This window comes from Colobus angolensis, unplaced genomic scaffold, assembly GCF_000951035.1.
Source record: "Colobus angolensis palliatus isolate OR3802 unplaced genomic scaffold, Cang.pa_1.0 Scaffold182, whole genome shotgun sequence".
Classification (NCBI taxonomy): domain Eukaryota; kingdom Metazoa; phylum Chordata; class Mammalia; order Primates; family Cercopithecidae; genus Colobus; species Colobus angolensis.
In genome coordinates this window covers 3,999,161-4,019,157 of record NW_012114955.1, presented here as the reverse complement: position 1 = coordinate 4,019,157, position 19,997 = coordinate 3,999,161, and the positions used below count along the sequence as shown (strand labels likewise).

The following is a 19,997-nucleotide window of genomic DNA, read 5'->3' as shown; positions in this document are numbered from 1 at the left end:
ACCCAGTTCTTCTGGAAGAAAATACAGAATGATTTTTATAAAATATAAGCCTGAATGTGTTACTCCTCTACTTAAAATCTTTCAATTTCCCCTAAGAGTAAAAGCTAAAGGCCCCTTACAAGCTGTCCCTTTCCTAGTCCCTTCAACCTCATTTCCTATCACAATCACCTCACTCATTCCACTTCCACCACACTTCTTCTCAATTCACTCCTCAAATTATTCAGGCATTTTTTTTAACCTCAGAGCCTTGACTATTACCGTCTAGAACACTCCCCACCCCACCAGAGAGCTACATGATTCAGTCCCTCTTGTCCCTTAAGTTTCTATTCAAATGCCATCTTCACTGTGCAGTCTATCCTGATATTCTTATTTAAAACTACATTCCCACCTCCCTCACCTTATAAATAATAACTCAATCTGTTTCTTTTCATAGTATTTACCCTCTAACATGTAATATAAATTCCTTACTATGTTTACTGTTAGTCTGCCTTCTTAAGAATGGAAACTTGAGGGCAGAATTTTGTTCATTTTCTTCATTGATACATATGTATATATGACAGTTAAGCGGTGAGCTCTGGAATCAGAATGCTCAGGCTCAAGTCCTGGCTCTGCCACATAATAATATACACGGTCTAGCATAAAGTAATTGCCAGGCTGGTCTTGAACTCCTGGCCTTAGGCAATCCTCTTACCTCTGCCTCCCAAAGTGCTGGGATTATAAGCATGAGCCACTGCACCTGACCCTAAAGCAAATTTTTATTACCATGTAACACTACAGTAACCAAAAGGACAGAAACCCTTTTCTGCATTTTTTAGTAATTTATTACCTTCTAGGCTAAAAACCAAACATGACTCAGGGTAGGGGAGGGTGTGTGTGTGTGAATGTATATGTATATATGAAAACGCTTGATTAAATGATTTTGCAATTAAATAATAAAGGTGATATAAAGCCACAAGCCTATTTTGAAATTGTATTGTGAAACAAATTAGGAAGATATAGTATAGTCAACTATATCATCACATTCACTGTTAAGAGAGTTACCAAAACCTCAGGCACGTGCCATTAAGCTAGAACTGATCTAATTTGTAGTTAGCTTTGAGTTACTTCGATGTAGGCATGTCACCTTCACAGAAATTATTTTCCATTTTTTAAGAGTTGCAAAATTTCACTTGTTCTGTTTTTATAAATTTTTAGCATCAATATCTATATTTTGTATCTTCCTTTGAAAAAGGAAAGCAAAAGTAAGTAGAACAGGGCATTTACAAAATTCACGATCTTCGTAGTATTTACAGTGTCATTATTAAATGTGCCAAGAGAAAGTTCTATCTCCAAAGCTAGGTAATACCAACAATAGCTGATAATGTTAATTAAATGTTTTCAGTGAATTATTTTCATACCTGTGTTTTCTAATGAGGTACTTGCAATGCCTCAGTAAATAATCTTTTGAAGGTCGACACAACTTCAGTGACCAGAAGTCATCTAATCTCATCTTTGGAGAGCAAGATTTTCCTGGATTCCCACCAAATAAATAATGAACCTATAATAAGCAAAATAAGCCAGATTTTAAAAAATGCATGCATACCCAAGATATTTTAGTAGCAGTGCATAATAGGTTAACTTCCTGAGGCTATTTAAATAAAAAATTAAAAATTATATTGCATTTTTACCAAAAGCTTCTCTTGATTTTTCTCGTTTCTATTTTACTTTAAAGCACCATGGCTACTTAAAAAAACTGCATGTATGCTAAAATGAGTTATGTTACCACAATTACAATGACAGTGGAAGGCATGAAACAAAAACAATGATAGGAAGAAGCTAATCCACGATATTATTTGCTGAGGACAATGAATAATGGGGATAAAATTAGTCAAAATATTGATCATATAACAAATATCTTAAAAATTCTGACATAAATGCTGAATCACTAAAAGTTAACAGTCAAGTCAACAGGTCAACTAGAAACTTTAAAAAATTTTAACATCTTAATTTTGCTTTAACTGAAATGCCAAATATTAAATGGCACATATAATTTGTGAAATAACATTAAAAACATTATTCCATAATTCAATACCAAAAATGAAATGCAAAAGGAATTTATGATGATTTCACTATTACATTAATCAGAGTTATCTGTTCCTCAGATAACTTTGGAAGATAAAACAGTGAAGAAACGGAATCACTTTCATAAGTGGTAGAAGTGAGAGTATAACTGCCTAAATTTATTGCACTTGAATGTTTTTCTGTACTTAAGCAAAAGCATTTAAATATTTAAATATCTTAATTACAATTAGTGTATAAATTAAATTTAAATTAAAATATTTCCTAAAATGTTAAAAACATTTATATTCATTGGTGTTATATAATAGAGTAATTATCCCTATCCTATAGATGGAAATTCATTTACTCCTTAAATTGAGAGGTTATAAAAGAAAAGGCTTTTACTCACTCCCATAGTAGCTTTTACCTAAAGGTCTCAAAGTATATCATGTAGAATTTAAATAATCATCCGTGGCTTAACAGAAACAATTGGTCTCTGTCAGTAATTTACTATATAATCTAAGTCGGATCACTAAAGTATATGGTTAAGTTTAAGGGAGAAATAAAGAAATAACTCTCAACACTATGACACTAAAAATTCACAACACAGGACCATTTCACAAGGCTGATTTAAAAGATATATCACTAGTATATCAGGAAAATTAAGATAAAAAGACTTCTTACACAATGGGAAAATCTAAAACCAAAACCATGTTATATCATGGAACAAGGTACCTAAATGCTGACAACTGTGCATCTTTTACTTGGATATTCACATTGTAGAAACAATAGGCTATGTCACGTCTCTAGAGCTATACAGTTAAGAAGCTGCCACTGACTATTTCCAAAAAAGGAAAAGTACCAAGAATTATAAACTATGTAAAAATGCTTATTCTCTTAAGGAACTTTAGGGAGAAGTGATATTGAGTGTTTAATATTCTATTGAATGTCTACTATGTATTTTAACTTTTTACCCAAATCCAATTTAAAACAATCAGAAAGATATATTTGGGGATTAATTCAGAGAGTAGGCCATGGAAAGTTGACAGGTCAATGTAGTTAGGATACCTTGTGTAGCTCATCGTATACAAGCTGATGGGCAAACCTTGGACATGGTTCTTCTTCCTGAAGACTTTTAGTTGGATTATCCTTTGCAGCTTGATCATTCTTATAGACACAAGACCTGCAAGACATTGCTTTTAAGGCATTCTACCTTAGAGAATTAGCAGCAAAGATAATACAACTGTAGCAAGTAAATTAATTGCATGTCTAATTACTAACAAAACATTTTAGAAATATGTTCGCATCAAATATTAAAGTTCTAGTTACTTGGGCTGGGCGCGGTGGCTCACGCCTGTAATCCCAGCACTTTGGGAGGCTGAGGTGGGTGGATCACGAGGTCAGGGCTTCGAGACCAGCCTGACCAACATGGTGAAACCCCATCTCCACTAAAAATACAAAAATTAGCTGGGGATGGTGGCGGGTGCCTGTAATTCCAGCTACTCAGGAGACTGAGGCAGGAGAATTGCTTGAACCCGGGAGGCGGAGGTTGCAGCGAGCCGAGATTGCACCACTGCACTCCAGTCTGGGCGACAAAGCGAGATTCCATCTCAAAAAAAAAAAAAAAAAAAGGTTCTAGTTACTCATAAAACACTCTAAATTTGTTAGAACTGAGTTCTAAAGTTCTTTTCATGTCCATTAAATAGCTCATGTATCCTACTTTTTATTATGAAATACAAACAGCATACATGAAAGCTCAAACTAAAGAGATGCTATCTTGTCTATGTATGTACAATAAAAAGATGTACAGTATACATTGCTGTCATTTGACTGTAAATAAATGTCCTATTTAGAAAATAATAAATTCCTTGGCTGCAGAGCACTACTCTCCATTATGAAAGGAGAAGTTCTCTGAAGTGCTTCTGTTCTGTACAATATTCACTTATGGAGCAGTCACAGAATGTCAGAGGTGGATCCATGTTTTCCCAAAGCAAAACGTGCAGCACCAGTTCTGTGGGATGCTCTATGACACAAAAGTTATGGTTTGGAAATGCTAATACTGTCCCCTCCCTGCTATAGTCAAGCCTCTTAGTTTTATGAAAACTAAGATCTGGGAACATTAAAAAAAAAGCATTGTTCTCAAGTTCACACAGAACTAGACTAGAAGAGAACAGAACCTAGACTAAAATACAGTTCTCTTGAGTCCCAGACCAGGAACCATCTACTACTTGAAAAACACAGAGGTAAAATCCATTCACTGAACATCACTGTATACACAGGTACTGATATTAATTTTTTTTCAATACTGACTTTTAAATGTACAATGTCACAAATTAACATAAGACTCTTTTTCTCTTCTTTTGAATAAACCAGCAACCTCAAATAACTGCTACATTGGGATTGCAGCAGAGACAAGAGTTCCTTACCAACTATTCCTCACAATGTCATAAATCCAGAATGAATTTCTAACATTTTCTTCCCTCTTTTCCTTATCTTTGCTGAGTCCAGATAAGACATGTATTTCATTCAGTTCTGGATCAATAGTTGCTCTCTGTGTAAATCCTGTCATTGGAACTATAAATTAAAGAAAAAAAAAGATGAAAATATTCACTTTAGATAGTTTAGTATTTACTTTCTTAATTCTTTCTTTCTTTATTTTTATTTATTTTTTTTGAGACGGAGTTTCGCTCTTGTTGCCCAAGCTGGAGGGCAGTGGCGCCATCTCGGCTCACTGCAACTTCCGTCTTCCAGGTTCTCCTGCCTCAGCCTCCTGAGTAGCTGGAACTACAGGCATGCACCACCACGGCCGGCTAATTTTGGATTTTTAGTAGCGATGGGTATCTCCATGTTGGTCAGGCTGGTCTCGAACTCCCGACCTCTGGTGATCTGCCTGCCTTGGCCTCCCAAAGTGCTGGGATTATAGGCGTGAGCCACTGTGCTTGGCCTATTTTTTTTTTTTAAGAGAGAGTTTCACTCTATTGCCCAAGCTGAAGTACACTGGCACAAACATGACTCATTGCAGGCTAGAACTCGTGGGCTCAAAGGATCCTCCTGCCTCAGCCTCCCAAGTAGCTGGGATTACAGGCATGCATCACCACACTCAGCTAATTTTTGGATTTTTTTATAGAGATGGGGTCTTGCTATGTTGCCCAGGCTGGTTTCAAACTCCTAGCCTTAAGCAATATTCCTGCCTCATCCTCCCAAAGTGCTGGTGTTACAGGCATAAGCCACCACACCCAGCCCCTACTAGTTCCTCTTGAAAATGTCAATACACCTTTATTCTGCTCTATATGTCCACATACTTAACTTCTAACACACTACATAACTTTTTAATTAAACAATAAACAATTATATATTGCCTTCTCCTTACTCTATAAGCTCTACAAGCAAAGAGGCTGTTTTGCTCACTATTTTGTTCCCAGTGACTAGAATAGTGCCTGGAATATAACAATTACTAAACGATTTGTGGAAAGACTAAAGGAATGTCAATTGCCAGCTACAGGGAAAAAAGCAGCAGAAAGAGGTATGCAATATAATCATTTTTACATAAGGAAGGAAAGGATATGCTTTAATTAACTGATTTATTATCTGGGACAGTTCTAATTTGATAGTAGAGATTAAATATTCAAATCTTGACCTGGGGAAAAGAAGTTGACAAAAGGTAAAGCACAGGGTTGCTTAATAAGGTCAGAGTCATTTAAAATATATGTTCATAACATATAGTAACTTCCAAAAAATAAAATTTTATATTCTGGGCCAGGTACAGTGGCTCATGCATGCAATATCAGTGCTTTGGGAGGCCAAAGTGGGAGTATCACATGAGGCCATGAGCTCAAGACCAGACTGGGTAACACAGTGAGACCCTGTCTCTATAAAAATTAAAAATCAGCCAAGTGTGGTGGTGTGCACATGTAGTCCTAGCTATCAGGGAGGCTGAAGTGGGAGGATCCCTTGAGCCCAGAGCTGGAAATTGCAGTGAGCTATTATCGTGCCATTGTACTCCAGCCTGGGTGACAGAGTAAGACTCTGCCTCTAAAGCAAATAAATAAATAAATAAATATTCTGGGGTATAATATGCCATTTTGTTTTCCTGAGTGGCTTAAACTCCCCAAAGTTAATAATGCTGTATTTTTCTAAGAAACCTATTAAATAAATGATCATTCTGCATTATCCAATAATCTGTAAAACACTGATATGGCAAATGCCAAATTTTCTTATTTTTATTTGAAAATATTATTTGAAATACAATTTCATATATATAAAGTGCATATTATGAACTCAGCTACTTCACAACATAATTGTCATGATCTAAAACAATGTCATTGTTTTAACATTTCTTTTACCCATGAATAATTATCATATGCTCAAAAAGCTAAACAAATATCAGACTGAAGTGAAATATTTATGTCAACCTAGAATACTATATATGGCAGGAGATGCCAGCCATATTGATCTTGGTCTTCTTTATTTACTTTAGTGGGACCAAATAATCCAGTATTTATTTTTTCCCAGTCTACCTTAAATTCATGTGTCACTTTACATTCTTATTTGATAAATTTGGGACATTTTAAAGACTATCCAAATGCATTCCACAGTAACTATATTACAAAATTATACACACACACACACAACATATAATTTGCATACATACATACACAATATTTATATGTATACACAAACATATATCAACGTGATCTTAATAATAGCCTACACCCTCATGCCACAGTCTTTTGCGTATGTAAAGTCTGGTACAGTCGAACGTCCATATCCCTGGGTTCTGTGTTCAAGGATTCAAACCACTACAAATTTAAAATATATATAAAAAAAAATCCAAACAAAAAACAAAACCTATAAATGGCTACATCTGTATTGAAGATGTACACACTTTTTTCTTGTCATTATTCCTTATGACAACTATTTACATAGCATTTACATTGTATCCAGTATTATAAGTAACCTAGAAATGACTTAAAGTATAGGAGGGGATGTGCATAGGTTACACCATATCATGGACTTGAGCATCTGAGGATTTTGGTATCCAAGGGAGGTCCTGGAACCAGTCCCTCAAGGATGCCACAGGACAATTGCCTTTTCTTAGTAAGGCATGGTAAACTTTCAGAGGCGATGTGCTCAGGTTCTGACCTCTGTTCCTCAGATAACTTCTGAAGATAAAACAGTGAAGAACTGGAATTACTTTCATAAGTGGTAGAAGTGAAGGGTATAACTGCCTAAATTTATTGCACTTAAATTTCTTTAGATAACTTTGGAAGATAAAACAGTGTAGAACTGGAATTACTTTCATAAGTGGTAGACGTGAAAGATATAACTGCCTAAATTTATTGTATTTAAATTTCTTTATTCTATTTTGTCTTAATAGTGAGCCTTTGAATTAAAAATTTTATAACATGGCTTGGCAAACTATGGCTTGATCTGGCCTGCTCAGGGTAAAATCAGGCAATATCCATTCATTTACATGTTGTCTACAGCTGTTTTCACCTACAATCATCACCAGAGCCTGTAACTCACCAGAGATAAAAGATGGAAAACTTTCAAATAAGTCATCGAATACAAAGAGGAGAAGTAGATTGTGAGGAAGACTTCTGTGGAGAGCTTCTAATAAGGACATAGGGGCCTGAATAAGAATGACAGCAGAGCTTAAAGTAACTTCTAATCTTTACTTTGTTAATCATACAGGTTCCCAACTTGTGTGCCTATTCTCAGCTTATGCATTCTGTAAGAAAGCTTGGTTGACAGTACGTGCTGTGCACTTGTACAAGACCTTGATCAGCATCTCATTTATGAGAGAAGCCTACTGGAAAAAGAGACCTATACATTGTAAAAGAAACCACTGTTAACTATCTTTCTTAATTGATAAAATCCTTTATTCATAAATGTTAAAGTTTAGACATGAATTATAGACATACGAAGGAAAAATCAACAGTGCAAAAGAGAGGGACCTAGATGAACAAATAGAACAACTGGGAAAAGACAAATCACAGAAAAGAAAATAACTTGGGGGGGAACCCCATCAGTATCCTTGAAGAGATTAAAGAGAATATCCCATGTGCAAAATAAGAATAAGCTGCCATAAAAAGGAGCAGAGACTATGAAAAGATACTAAAAAGTAAAACTATGACCAAAAAATTCAAACGACAGAATGAAAATGCAGACATAGTTAGAAATAAAGTCAGTGGTCTCTAGATAAAACTGATAAATCACCAGAATAAAGAGCAAAAAGATAGAAATGATGAGGGAAAAGTTAAAGGACACAGAAGATATATCCCTCGAAGTCAAATTATCTGAAAAAAAGACCAGAAGGAAAGAAGAATAATGTAGAAGAAAAATAAAAAAAAGTTTCCCTGAACTGGGTGTCCTGTTTGAAAGAGCCCATGCAAGCTAGGCATGTTTAATTTAAAAAGATGGTGCACACATATATCCATATCTATGTTTAATTTTTTAAAAAGATGATATATAGATGTACATCTCTACCTTAATATGAAATGTTAAAACTCCAGGAAAAGAAAAATTCTAAAAGCTTCCAAAGAAGGAAACAGCAGATTACTATATACAGAGGAATAAAAATCAAACTAACATTAGACCTTGTCAGGGGCTCAGAACACGAAACACTCTGGCTACTTTGAACTAAAAGGACACTGGAAGGCCTCAGAACAGCTTCAGAACCAAGTTCTCTCTCACTTCTTTTGCCCTCCTGCCTCTCTTCCCTCATTCTCCCTAGAAGTCAGTCATCAAATCAGAATTCCTCTTCCCCAAGGTGGGTCATAAAAACTAGAACCTCTTTTTCCCAAAGTCAGCCTAGACTTTTAAATTCTAAAAACTTGAATTACCGATCCAACTTTCCTCTGCCTTTCTGTCTAGGAGCTGGCCATAAAGAAATTCTGTGACCCACCCTTGTCTGATGGTAGGTCATAAGACCCTTCTCTAGCAGGGTCCTGCCCCATACCCAGGAGGAAGAAATGCTACACAGAGGGGCCAAGAAGAATCCAGACAGACAGGCCTTGTTGGGTTTCCCCACCTCAGTCTATCTGCATTAAATCATAGCCGTTTACCCAATCACATTGCTAACCAGCTGTTCATTCTTCATTAAATCTTAGCATAAAAATGCACAGTTTTCCCTGTATCTTTGGGTCATTTCTTCTGGAGGCTCACATGCCACATGAAACTTTGATTAAATCAATTTGTTATGCTTTCTCGTTAACCTGTCTTTTATTATAGGCGTGTCAACCATGACTCTTATAAGGGTTGATGAAAAGTATCACAACTCTTTTGGCCCCTACAACTTATCAGTAACAATGAATGCTAGAATACAATGGAATAGCAACTTCAAAATTCTGAGAAATGTAAAAAGATACGGAACCAACCTTCCATTTCCACTTAAACTAGCAATCTTAACGAGGGCAAAATAAGGGAATTTAAGTTCATACATATGACTACATATATACAAAAAAACTTCTTTAAGGAGATATTCCAACGAAACAAAAAAAGGAATACAAGAAAGAGGATGGCATGAGATATAAGAGACGGTGGAACTGATACATGACAAGATCCATTAACTCTTGAGCCTTGTATATGACATTTTAGTGTTAATAATATAGAATAGTTTCTTCTCTATATTCTAATCACAATACCTGAATTTATATAGTGTCCCATTTTCCCTTTCTAGGTCATGGTTCCATGACCTAGAATATTGGTCCTAGTGCTTTTCTTCAGGCAACAAAAAACTTTGATCACAATTTATCACATACTTCTAGCATTTCCTAGATTCAGTTTTCATCGAGTCCTGCTCCCAAATGGGTTTCTATTGTGGGTCTCTATATGGCAAATGTGCTAAGGTAAATATGCCTGAGAATATTTTATGTCACCCTCACACCTCAAAGTTAGGAAGATTTAAATTTCTTGGTTCAAAGTTGTTTTTCTTGGCTGCTTTTAAACTTTATCGTTTTTTCTCATTCCACATTGCTGTTCAACTGTCACATGTCTATCTTCTTGTTCCCTTACAGGTCATCTGCTTTTTCTCTCTGAAATCTTTCAGCATTTTCTCTCTGCTAATCTTAATTATACTTTCATCTGCTTATGTATGCGCTTTCCCTTATTTGTTCTATTTGGTACACTATGAGCTCTTTTGCCTATCTGAAGTCTTTCATCATTTTTGAATTTTAGGAAATGTATTTCTATTATTTCTACACTTATTTCACCTACTTTTTTTTGGAGACAGAGTTTCACTCTTGTTGCCCAGGCTGGAGTGCAGTGGCACAATCTCAGCTCACTGCAACCTCCGCCCGTGGGTTTAAGCGATTCTCCTACCTCAGCCTCCCAAGTAGCTGGGATTACAGGCATGCGCCACCAAGCCTGGCTAATTTTTGCATTTTTAGTAGAGACAGTGTTTCAATATGTTGGTCAGGCTGATCTTGAACTCCTGACCTCAGGTGATCCACCCATCTTGGCCTCCCAAAGTGCTGGGATTCCAGGTGTGAGACCCCGTGCCTGGGCTTAAATTTTTGTTTTTCTTTTCTTCTGGAATTCCTTTTAATATGTTGGTACTTGTACAATTCTCTATCTTTCTTAGTTTTTCTATTGTATCTTCTATTTCTTCATCTTTTTTCCCTGCTTTTTCCTGGGAGAGTGCTCTAATCTTCCAATTGATTAATTCATTCATACCATCCTACTTATATTTATTGTAGTCTTCATTTTAATTATATTTTTCGTATCTACTATTTCCATATGGTTCTGTTTTTATAATGTTTGGATCTTATTTCATATTACTAGTGTGTTCCCTTACATCTTTAAGTATATTCATCATGCTTATTTTAAATTCTTGGTTCACCTGTTGTTGTTGGTTTTTTTTTTGAGATAGAGTTTTGCTCTTGTTGCCCAGGCTGGAGTACAATGACACAGTCTCAGCCGACTGCAACCCCCGCCTCCTGGGTTCTGGGTTCAAGCGATTCTCCTGTCTCAGCCTCCCAAGTAGCTGGGGACTACCGGCACATGCCATTGCACTTGGCTAATTTTGTATTTTTAGTAGAGACGGGGTTTCTCTATGTTGGTCAGGCTGGTCTCAAACTCCAAACCTCAGGTGATCCACCTGCCTCGGCCTCCAAAAGTGCTGGGATTACAGGCATTAGCCACCATGCCTGGCCATTCATCTGTTTTAATAATTCTGCTTTACATCATGTATGTCTCTTTTGTTTTTTAAGACAGTTGTAGTCCTCAACTGTCTAGTTATGTCAGTATGCAAGGTAATGTTTTTCAGGGAATCAGCTCTTCTTTCTGATAAGATATCCTAGAGAGGACTCAAAGGCCAGGCCTTAACTGGCATCAGTACTGGTAGAGATTAAGGAAAATAGAGAGGAAAAGTCGTAGGGTTGTGAAGCATAGGCACAAAGAATAAGAATCATTTCCATATATGATCACACCCCTATGCAACAGTTTCGTACCTTTAAACCCTTCAGAGGAAGTAGAAGGCAGTCTCCCTGGACAAAGGGAGAAGAGAAGAAGAAATGAACTATTGAGAACAGATGGTCAGTCCACATGTTTTCATCAACTTTGAACTCCAGCAGGGTTTCTGCACTGCCATGTTTGCCCACTGAATTCTGACACTAGTGGAATAGGCTACCGCTGCTAGTTTCTGTAGTGAAAGGGTAAAAATTAACTGAAGGTTAATCTGGGGGAGAGAGAGCCTTCAGTCTCATTTAAGGAGTTTCTGGAATCCACCTGCTCTCAATTTTATTTCTCTGGGGTTGATTCTGGGGAAGAGAATCAGCAGCCTGTGTCAGTTTGCTACTTTGGCAGAAGGACTTTTCATTTTATAGCATTTTATGTTATTTGAGTTTTGCTTTATTGATCATGTGAATTCCATTACTTTTACAATAATTATAATAATAAAAATGAAAGCTGGTTAAATAAAAATGGCAGTATCAGAAAACAAAAAGACCTAAAGGCCAAAACCAAGAAAGCAGCTTTCATTCTAATACAGCAAAACTATTAATACAGTTTTCTGCATTGATTTTCTTTGCAAGATGAAAACAAGGCTATCTTTTCCATTTTTAACAGTTTCTTTTCTTTTTTTTTTTGTTTTGAGGCAGGGTCTCACTCTGTCACTCAGGCTGGAATGCAATAATGTGAATTCAGTTCACTGCAACTTCTGCCTCCCAGGTTCCAGCAATTCTTCTGCCTCAGTCTCCTGAGTAGGTAAGACAACAGGCATACATCACCATGCCAGGCTAACTTTTGTATTTTTAGTAGAGCTGGGGTTTCACTATGTTGGCCAGCCTGATCTTGAACTCCTAACCTCAGGTGATCTGCCCACCTCGGCCTCCCAAACTGCTGGGATTACAGGCGTGAGCCACCAAGCCCGACCAATTTAACAGTTTCTAATGGGTCTAGTTGGGGGAGGAGGGAAGGACAAAAGATCTGCAACATACACGATTTTAAAAACTTTTAGATTCAACTGCTAAAAAGCTCAACTGAATGTCTTTCACCTTAACCAGTTTAGAAACTGACTCACAAAGAAAAATTAATCAAGCAGATCAGTAAATGTTAATCATTAACATATTTTGAAAGAACATTTATCTGAAAGAAAATAAGAATGATACAACAATTATCACTACCAACTCGTTATTTTTAGAACTGTTTTAGGAAGTTACAATGATAATCCTTCAACTCTATTTCTTCTTTAACATCTTTAAAACTCAAAATAGAACAGCTAAAGGGGAAGTAAAAAAATTTAATCTATATGTCTGAATCACATCTTTTCTCTTCCTTCCTTGGTTGATCCTCTAAGCAAATGGGAGAGATTGTCAGAGTATTTAACATAAAGAAACTCTGTGGGAGGGGGGATAAAAAGAAGTTAACAAACATTTTCGAAGTCCTTTGAATTCCTGAGGAAGATATGTTATTGCATTAACTTATGAATTAATCTCAACTCTATTTTTGCTTCATGGTCCAGTGCACATATTCATTACTGATTTGCTAAGACAAAGGAAAAGAACAATTTTCAGAGCTGTCACAGAAATACAGAATCTAATAAAAAACAGCTTTCCATGAATTCACTATTTGTTAGGGTATTTTCAGCTCCGAGTAACAGAAAACATAACTAACAGTAGATTAATTAGCTCATGTAACAAAATTTTGCAAGTAGCTCCAATATTGTTTCAGAGTTCAACCAAATCATGGTGCTAGGTTAACTTTTGGCAATTTTCTTGGCCTTCTCATTTTTGAAACTTGCCAGTACCAGCCCTAAGCATCACATCCTTATAGGGAGCAACCAAAGCAGGGAGGGAAAGAATTCTTTCAGCATCTCTCTATTGTCATCAGGGAAGACATTTTTGCCAAATGTCCTCCAGTAGACTTTATGTCTCACTGGCCAGAACTGTGTCACATGGGAGGAATGTAAACTGAAATAATTTGCCAAAGGATAATAATGACTGGTTTACACTAATAATGATTCACCATTCATCCCCTGTGGTTAGTCTTGCTGTTGCCCAGGCTGGAGTCAGATTTTCCTTTTTTAAAAATACTGCCAAGTCTTAAGCAATGTCTCCATGTCATATATTGTTTAATCTATTCTCCCTCTCTGACTGGAAATGCCAACTTTACCATATACTAAATTCTCATATGTATTTGGGGACATTTTTATACTATCTGTTCTATTTCATCCCATTAATCTGTACTAAACTGTAGCTTTATAAATAACTGGTAGTGCCAGTACTACTTCATTAACTTTCATTTTCAAAATTGTTGTGTTTTTTGTTTTTTTTTTTTTTTTTGAGGTGGAGTCTCGCTCTGTCGCCCAGGCTGGAGTGCAGTGGCGGGATCTCAGCTCACTGCAAGCTCCGCCTCCCGGGTTTACGCCATTCTCCTGCCTCAGCCTCCCAAGTAGCTGGGACTACAGGCGCCTGCCACCTCGCCCGGCTAGTTTTTTTTTGTATTTTTAGTAGAGACGGGGTTTCACCGTGTTAGCCAGGATGGTCTCGATCTCCTGACCTCGTGATCCGCCCGTCTCGGCCTCCCAAAGTGCTGGGATTACAGGCTTGAGCCACCGCGCCCGGCCGTTGTTAGTGTTCTTGCATGTTGGTTTTTACATGTGAACTTTAATTCTCATTTACTATCAAGTAACCTAAATTTCATATCTAAAAATATAAAATAGTTTTGTAAGCTTGTAACTAGCAAAAACACCCGTGGGAGAGTGGAAGGGGGAAATTAGGGAAAGTTATTATTACCAATAATTTTGACAGGGAAAAAAGTAGATACTCTACTAAAAAAGTAGATACACCAAATACAAAAGATACTAAACTGACAGCAATGAAGCCTAGTTATGCTGAAAATAAGCGCTACCATTTTCTAGTTCAGTAACTAATCTATGTATAAAAGTATATGAGTAGGAAAAGTTCCTGGGTTTTGTAAAATGCTTAGTCAAAAAAACATATTTTTTGTATTTTAACAGATAATGATAAAGTACTGTTTAAAAAAAAAAAAAAAAAAGGCTCAACCAAATACATTTCAACCAGAATGTAAGATACCTGCTTATGACAGCTAATGACAGCAAATCATTAGCTTCAAAATCTTCTCGTGTTGCTGGTTTGGCTTTACTCATTTAATTGGATCAGAAACATTACGGAGTTATGACTATACTAATTTTTTAAAATGTCAGTAAGCACAATAAGCACATTCCTAGGGCCGAAATGAAAATCAGTATGATTTTGCTTTTAAGGTTTTCATAAAAATGTATTTATAGATAAATCAAGTTCTGTAGACATAACTCACATAGTCCTCGTATCTTAGTTTCACAGCCTGATAACAGCAGAAGGGAATGAAATTTAATTTTCAAAATTTTGGAGATAGATGAGGTCTTATGATCAACTGGTCCAATCCTCTCATTTTCAGATGAATAATCAGGTTCAGAGAAGTTATGTAATTTTTCTAGAATTGCAGAGGGCTGAGTGGCAGACCCAGACAAAGAGAGACCAAGTCTTCCAATTCTCAATTTGCTATTCTTTCAATTGTACCAATCTGCTACGATGGTTACAACAGGACGGAATAAAAAAATGGCAGATGTGGGAAAACAGAGTGGACAGAATTTAAAGATCAAAACAACTAAATACATAACTACTAAAGAACAAGGATCAGGTTGTAAGAGCTCAGTATTACCAATACTTGACTTAGCATTTGACAAATGAAGAAGGTTCAATATATGTTTCTTACTTGAACGAATATGAACAGGAGAAAGTACTCTTACTATAGCAGACTGAGTTTCTATAGCAAACTACAAAACTCTGGTGGTGTGACAGATCATCTTCTACACATACGTTTCAATTAGTGTTAAATACAGAGCTTACATATGGGTAATCTGCTAAACCCCTTGTGTTCACAGTCTTATTGCCAAAAGTTTCTCAGAAATAAACTCAAATTTTAGATATGCTGAATTTTGATGTAATTATGTATGTGTTAGACACAGTGCTAATAAATCCCTTAAAGCAGCTGCCAATCCATTGATTTAAATTATAATTTTCTTCTGAAGAGAGCATAAAATTGTTACACTGTAGTTTAAAAATAGGAATTAAAGTTGCTTCAGATCTTTAGATGGTACATTTAGATAATTATAAAGAGCAACAATTTAAGATTTCAGAGTATCTGACAATACAGAATTACATAAACAGTAGTAATTTTACTATTAGCTATACCACCTCGGTGATCTCAATAGTTCAAACAAATTTATTCTATGAGCTCAAACAATCCCATTTGATACATTGTAAATACAATTTTAATCAAATAAGCCACATTACTGAATCACAGATAAACACAGTAATTATATGTTAAGTCCATCTCAAATTACAGTAATTAACTGTAGTAAAAAAATCTTTAGAACAACAGTTAACAAACAACAGAATGATTAATAAGCTACAGAGCATCTACATAATGGATAAAATTGGTGTTTTCTAAGAATGTTTTAAAATGTGGGAATTTAAATAGTATTCCACCTTCTTAAAAGTACTTTTCATGGCTTACAATAATCTAGTAAGAGAGAAAAAAATGTACTTTTTGAAAGTGAGGTAAAAGTAATTCTATGGGAGGGCAATATAATATACCATGGTTCTGATGTGAGGTTTTTTGAACAGTCTAACTTAGTTCAGTAAAAGACTTTTAGGAGATCTAGAGTACTGAAACCACTGAATGCTCTTTAAGAAATCGTGAACAAAGTCTGTCTATTTCAGCTGATGTTTGTACAGGTTTTGAAAAGCACAGTCAAGATTTTATGCAGCCAGATGAATACCTAGAATTGTGTTAACAATGATGGCTAGAGCCACATGTTTTTAAATTTCTAACCTGGGCTTAAGGCATTAGAGAATTTTGGGAGACAACGATCTGCAAGCTAAGATCTGAGAGGTAAGCAGTACAAGTTAGCTAGATTTTGGAGGTGAGAGGAAAGTGATTCAGGTAGGAGGAATAGCATGGGCAAGTCTCAAAGGCAAGTAAAACACACTATCTATGAAGATTTAATATTCGGTGGTCGTGAAACAGAGAGTTGGTGGCAAGAAGTGTACAGATACCAAGAATAGGACTGCAGAACTAAACTGGGGCACATCATAAAAGAGTCTGTGAATTACGTTAAGTTTAGACTTAATCCTGAGGGCAGGGAGAAACCATTAAAAGATTTAAAGTGAGGAAGAACACCCACCAGGTTTATATTCTTAAAAATATGTTCTTTTCTTCATTAGCACTAATCTTTTTTTTTTTTTTCTTTTGAGACGGAGTCTCGCTCTGTCGCCTGGGCTGGAGTGCAGTGGCCGGATCTCAGCTCACTGCAAGCTCCGCCTCCCGGGTTTAGGCCATTCTCCTGCCTCAGCCTCCCGAGTAGCTGGGACTACAGGCACCAGCCACCTCGCCCGTTTTTGTATTTTTAGTAGAGACGGGGTTTCACCGTGTTAGCCAGGGTGGAGCACTAATCTAAAGGTAAGGTTGTCACTTTATTTTTCCTCTCCATGTACAACCGTAACTCCGTGAAGATAGGGTCCTCATTCACAGTTGTACTCCTAGCGCATAGCTTATTCTCTGGCACATAGTAGGTGATCAAAAAATATCTGCTGTATAAATGTTAAGGCATATGGTTCTATTCTTTACTGGTAACACAGAATAGCTGTATTCTGCTTGCAGTGTGGAGAATGGGTTGCAGGGAGGGTACATAGGGAGAGGAAGGCCAAATAGGTGATGTTAGCCCAAACTAGTTAATAGTGAAGCAGCAATGGGAATGGAGAGATGAGGCAAAATTGGTATGATTTGATGTTAACTGGCTAGATAAGTGAACCTGAGGGTAGTACTAACATATTTTTGTGAAAATTTAAGGCACCCAACAGTAACACCAGCCAAAACTAGAGGGTTAACCCATCTCTACTCCTAGAGTAGCCATGAACAGAGATAGTATTTTCCTTAAAATCTAATTTGGGCCATTTACAAATGTGGAAGCAAAAGCTGAGACATTAGGTAACTTGCCTAAGATTAACTAAGGACTGAAATAGACTCTGGAGAGCTAGAACAGTGGTTCTCAATCCCAGCTGCATTTTATAATCCTCTAGGAGAGAGAAAGTTGGGGGAGGAGTAAGAGGGACATGGGAAAACGAATGGAAAGGAGGGAAAAGGAAGAAAGTGAGAGAGGCAGAGATGGGGGGGGAAACAGAAAAAAAGAGAATAATTTCCATTTCACTCTAATATGCTAACAGAGCCACTGAGGTTCCTCAATTCCAAGTATAACTGCAACAGTTTTAGGTGGGAAATTTTTCCAAGTAATTCTAACCAGATGCTCAACCTCTGCCATAAAAATCCTCAGTCAACAAGCCTTTCAACAAGCCTTTGAACAATGCAACTCACAGGAATATTGTCAAAATTAACCACTTGGAAAATGTACACCTAGACAAAGAAGTGGTATTTTCAAAACTTAAATCGGATCAAGACACTGATATTAAACCTTTGAATTATCTTCTATTTTATTTGGAAAAAAAAATCCAAACTCCTTGCATTTGTAACAAGGCACTAAATATTGCGACTCTTATCTCTGTAGCTCTAACCTAGTTTCATACCAACTTTCCCCATCCTCAATTCGTACCAGTCCCACTATTTCCGAACACCCCAGGTTCCTTACTGCTTTGGGAACTCTGTACTTGTTCTTCTCTCGGTTCTTCACATGGTTCTTCCTAATTCTCTACTTTTCATCTTAAATCTTAAAGATGACCTCCTCAGAAGTGGTTTCCCAATCTACTCTGTCTAAATGAGACCTCCTCTGTTACTCATTATCACAGCATCCAGTGTATTTTCTTCACAGTACTTAGAACACAACTGCAGGTCTCTCTCCACTAGAATGTGAGTCCTCTGAGGGAAAGGATCCTCCAGGTCCATAGATGAATCCCAAGTGCCTAAAATAATATTGGGCCTACAGAAGACAATGAACCAAGTGGGGAGGGAAGGAGCAAGGAAGAGGGACAAACTTAGATGCTAGTAGGTGGTCAACAAATATTATTAATGAATTTATTTGCATTGTGGGAAAATTCAATTGTGTAAATACACTGAACATATACAGTAAAAAATGGTGATTCTGATTTTAGAAAAATTGATTATAGCAGTAATTAAAGAATGAATCCATCTGTCTTTTTAAATAGTATCTCCAGTACACATTAATAAAACCATAATGGAAAAAAATCACAATGTAAATTTAAAAACAATATAAACTTGTGTCAACTTTTATACGATAAATAAGTTTTAAAAAGACTAGACAGAAATATATCAAAATTTTAACAAGTTATCTCTGGACAGTTTGATATATTTTCCTTTTTGCATCTTCTTTATCTTTCAAATTCTCTACAATGAGCATACTTTTACTCTTATGACCACAACAAAATTGAATAAAAAGAATAATTGCCACACTTCTCTAAAGCTAGTCATAACCATGATTGAAGAATAATTGTCAATATTATACATTATTACATAGTTTTAACTCATTAAAATTTTTTTTTTTTTTAAGAACACATATCCACGTTTATTTATTGATTTTTTGTTAGTTTAAATCCTTGAGGGGTACAGCATCACTCGGATTCTGTGTCCAATGGCCTTAGCAGGAAGATTGCTTCGGAATTTGGCACGAACCATGCCACTGCATGGGCCCGAGTTACCTTTCCCCAGATGACTCTGGTTTTATTTGGTTTGCCGCCTGGAGTCACTGTGTTGTTCTTTGCTTTGTATACATAAGCGCATCTCTTGCCCAAATAGAATTCTGTTTCATCTCAGGCATAAACACCTTCAATTTTAAGAAGAGCTGTGTGCTCCCTTTGGTTCCGGAGACCCCGCTTATAGCCGGCAAAAATGGCCTTGGACCACAGCCTTCCAGACATAGTTCCTTTTAGAAGTCCCGTTCCCAGCAGGCCTCCACAGGAGCCAAGATGGCGGGAAGAGCAAAAATTTTTTTTGAATGACAGTCATTAAAGCCTACTTGTCAGGGTGAATTATTATTTTACTAGTTCTCTGTCACTATCATTCTTTGCCACTTTTTTTTTTTGAGACAGAGTCTCGCTTTGTCGCCCAGGCTCTGTTGCCCAGGCTCTGTCGCCCAGGCTGAAGTGCAGTGGCATGATCTTGGCTCACTGCAAGCTCCGCTTCCCAGGTTCATGCCATTCTCCTGCCTCAGCCTTCCGAGTAGCTGGGACTACAGGTGCCCGCCACCATGCCCGGCTAATTTTTTTGTATTTTTAGTAGAGACGGGGTTTCACCATGTTGGCCAGGATGGTCTCGATCTCCTGACCTCGTGATCTGCTTGCCTTGGCCTCCCAAAGTGCTGGGATTACAGGTGTGAGCCACCTCGCCCGGCTGCCACTTTTTTCTTTTAATCTTGGGCAGTAGTTTACCATGGCAGAAACACCTTCCTTGCACTCAAACTTCTAAATCCCAGCTTTATCATTATC

The 19,997-nt window shown here is 36.8% G+C and overlaps 1 protein-coding gene across 2 annotated transcripts in view; it reads right to left on the bottom strand.

The window, feature by feature from the left end:
• The window catches only part of MKLN1 (muskelin 1, intracellular mediator containing kelch motifs), a 386,600-nt gene that overhangs the window by 21,647 nt on the left and 344,956 nt on the right, over positions 1-19,997 (bottom strand). For both annotated transcript variants that reach the window (XM_011939628.1, XM_011939627.1), the window contains 3 exons: positions 4,464-4,611; positions 3,106-3,220; positions 1,398-1,537 (listed from right to left, as the gene is read on the bottom strand). In XM_011939628.1, the coding sequence (XP_011795018.1) occupies positions 1,398-1,537; positions 3,106-3,220; positions 4,464-4,611 (403 nt within the window). The remainder of the gene's footprint in view (positions 1-1,397; positions 1,538-3,105; positions 3,221-4,463; positions 4,612-19,997) is intronic.